The following is a 2,112-nucleotide window of genomic DNA, read 5'->3' as shown; positions in this document are numbered from 1 at the left end:
ATGTTCACTATTTTAGGACTAAAATGTTTTTGGATGTTTTCTTTAAAAATAAAACAATAAAATAAAAATAAAAAAAAATAGAAAATAAATAATAAAAAAGATGCATTAAAAAAAGTTTTTTGTCTGTAGCGTCTCGATCGCACACACGTACAGTACAAAAGAAAATAAAAGGCTTCATTTTCATAAACCTATGTAGGCTGACTGATTTGGCGCCTGCATTTCATTCACTTCCTCGTTCTCGCGTCATCATGTCGTCAGTTCCTTGTTATGAACTTCAGCATAGATCTGACTGCTGCTTATCACTGCTGCTGCTCCACAGCTCATGCACAACTTTTGTCTGTTCATTTCCAGCTCTTTCAATTCAAACACTTGTGGTTCAGTCGCGACATTTGGTAATAATATTGCTGACTGTGTATGTTTGGTTTGTCATAATGTGTAATAACGCGTCCTTATGTGTGTAGCATGTATATAAATGTTATTATTCACTCAGTGTGCATGTGTGAATGTTTCAGTTTTCTAGCACAGAATGGCAGTGGACTGGTTGGGCTTTGCCTATGCTGCAGCTCTTGTTCTGGGCGGATACATGGGCTATAAAAGAAAAGGTAACTGTTAACTGTGGTGTTGTTTTAATATGCACCATTGAAAGGGAGCGTGTGCAGCTAATAGAAAAGTGTTTAAAATGTAATTTCTAAGAAGTTTATGTTTATGTTTGGTGTGCTGTGACTGCAATCGATATTCATCGCATAGCATCACTGTACATTACTGTAAGGGATTGGCGAAGATATTTAATGTAATTACTGACTTCTACAGGAAGTGTGGTGTCGTTAATTGCCGGACTCTTCTTTGGGAGTATGTCTGCATATGGAGCATATAAAATATCAAATGACCCACGTGATTACTGGACCTCTCTGAGTAAGTATAAAAACGAAATCACCAATGTCTACTCTTCAGAAATACTCTTTAGCTTTCAGTTGACATTTTCATGACTGTTTTCGCATTAGTCGCTGCTGGTGTTCTGGCTGCTGTGATGGGAATGAGGTTCAGGAAGTCTGGAAAATTAATGCCTGCAGGCATCATGGCAGGACTGAGGTAAAAGTGTTGCAATATATAAATTCTTGTATGATTTCTGTTTAAAATCATACAAACATCAGTTCACCCAAATAACCAAGCAGAGTCATGTATAATGGAAGAAGTACAATACAGTACAAGTAGTGGTGTGCGATATGACGATTTTTGTGGATGCTGAAAGCATACATTTACATGAATGTTAATTCAGCGGCAGAGTTACGCTCTCAGGACACTGCACTCATTCATAAGCACAAAAGCACATGATTTGCTTTAAAGTCTTGCTGTAAACTTCTCAAATGCGTGCTGTTCTGACGTGCGCTTTTCCATTGCGGTTACATCTGAAGCGCGCGCACACTGAAAGCTTAATTACTGAGCTAACTTATGTATCGCGTCTGGTTGCGCTAATACTGTCAAAACACACAAGGTTTACATATAAACACAGTTGCTTATGTGTAAAGTGAAAGCAAACAATTGAGAGAAAAACAGATGCGTGCCTGTATAGTTGCGTGCAGCTCTTAAAGCAACAGTACTAACATGCTCCCGCTTGTCATTAAAGTGATAGGTCACCCAAAAATTATAATTCTGTCATTATTTACTCACTTACAAGTTGCCCCAAACCTGTGTTAATTTCTTCCTTGTGCTAAACACAAAATAAGATATTTTGAAGAATGTGGGTAGCTGGTTCCCATTGAATTTAGTAACAGAAATGATCAAATAGATAAAGTTCAACAGAAAAGCAACTCATTCAGGTTTAAAACATCCTGAGAGTGAGTAAATGATTGAAGAACTTTAACACAGTTGCTTTAATAAGAGTCAGTGCAGGCTACAGCTGATGTATATATATAGTGTTTTAATTTTTATATTAGTTAAATCCATTTCTTGAATGCTATTGCAAAATACACCTACTGTACCTAAAAAAACAAAGCACTGTTAGTTTTATTTGTATTATGTTTATTTGTAATGTGTATCTTTGTTCTATTTTTTTTAATAACAAAGATAAAATAATGGCAAAGATTTTTATCCTCGCTCAGTTTGGCCTAAATA

The 2,112-nt window shown here is 36.1% G+C and overlaps 1 protein-coding gene across 1 annotated transcript in view; it reads left to right on the top strand.

The window, feature by feature from the left end:
* The first annotated feature begins 243 nt into the window (after positions 1 to 243).
* tmem14a (transmembrane protein 14A) overlaps positions 244 to 2,112 on the top strand; it is a 2,438-nt gene continuing 569 nt past the window's right edge. Inside the window, exons 1-4 of the mRNA XM_051125395.1 lie at positions 244 to 392; positions 513 to 602; positions 811 to 912; positions 1,002 to 1,089. Of these exons, the coding sequence (XP_050981352.1) occupies positions 527 to 602; positions 811 to 912; positions 1,002 to 1,089 (266 nt within the window). The 5' untranslated portion in view covers positions 244 to 392; positions 513 to 526. The remainder of the gene's footprint in view (positions 393 to 512; positions 603 to 810; positions 913 to 1,001; positions 1,090 to 2,112) is intronic.

This window comes from Labeo rohita, chromosome 13, assembly GCF_022985175.1.
Source record: "Labeo rohita strain BAU-BD-2019 chromosome 13, IGBB_LRoh.1.0, whole genome shotgun sequence".
In the NCBI taxonomy this organism is placed as follows: Eukaryota; Metazoa; Chordata; class Actinopteri; order Cypriniformes; family Cyprinidae; genus Labeo; species Labeo rohita.
Note: the sequence above shows the minus strand (reverse complement) of the source record. Positions and strands in the feature narration are given on the sequence as shown.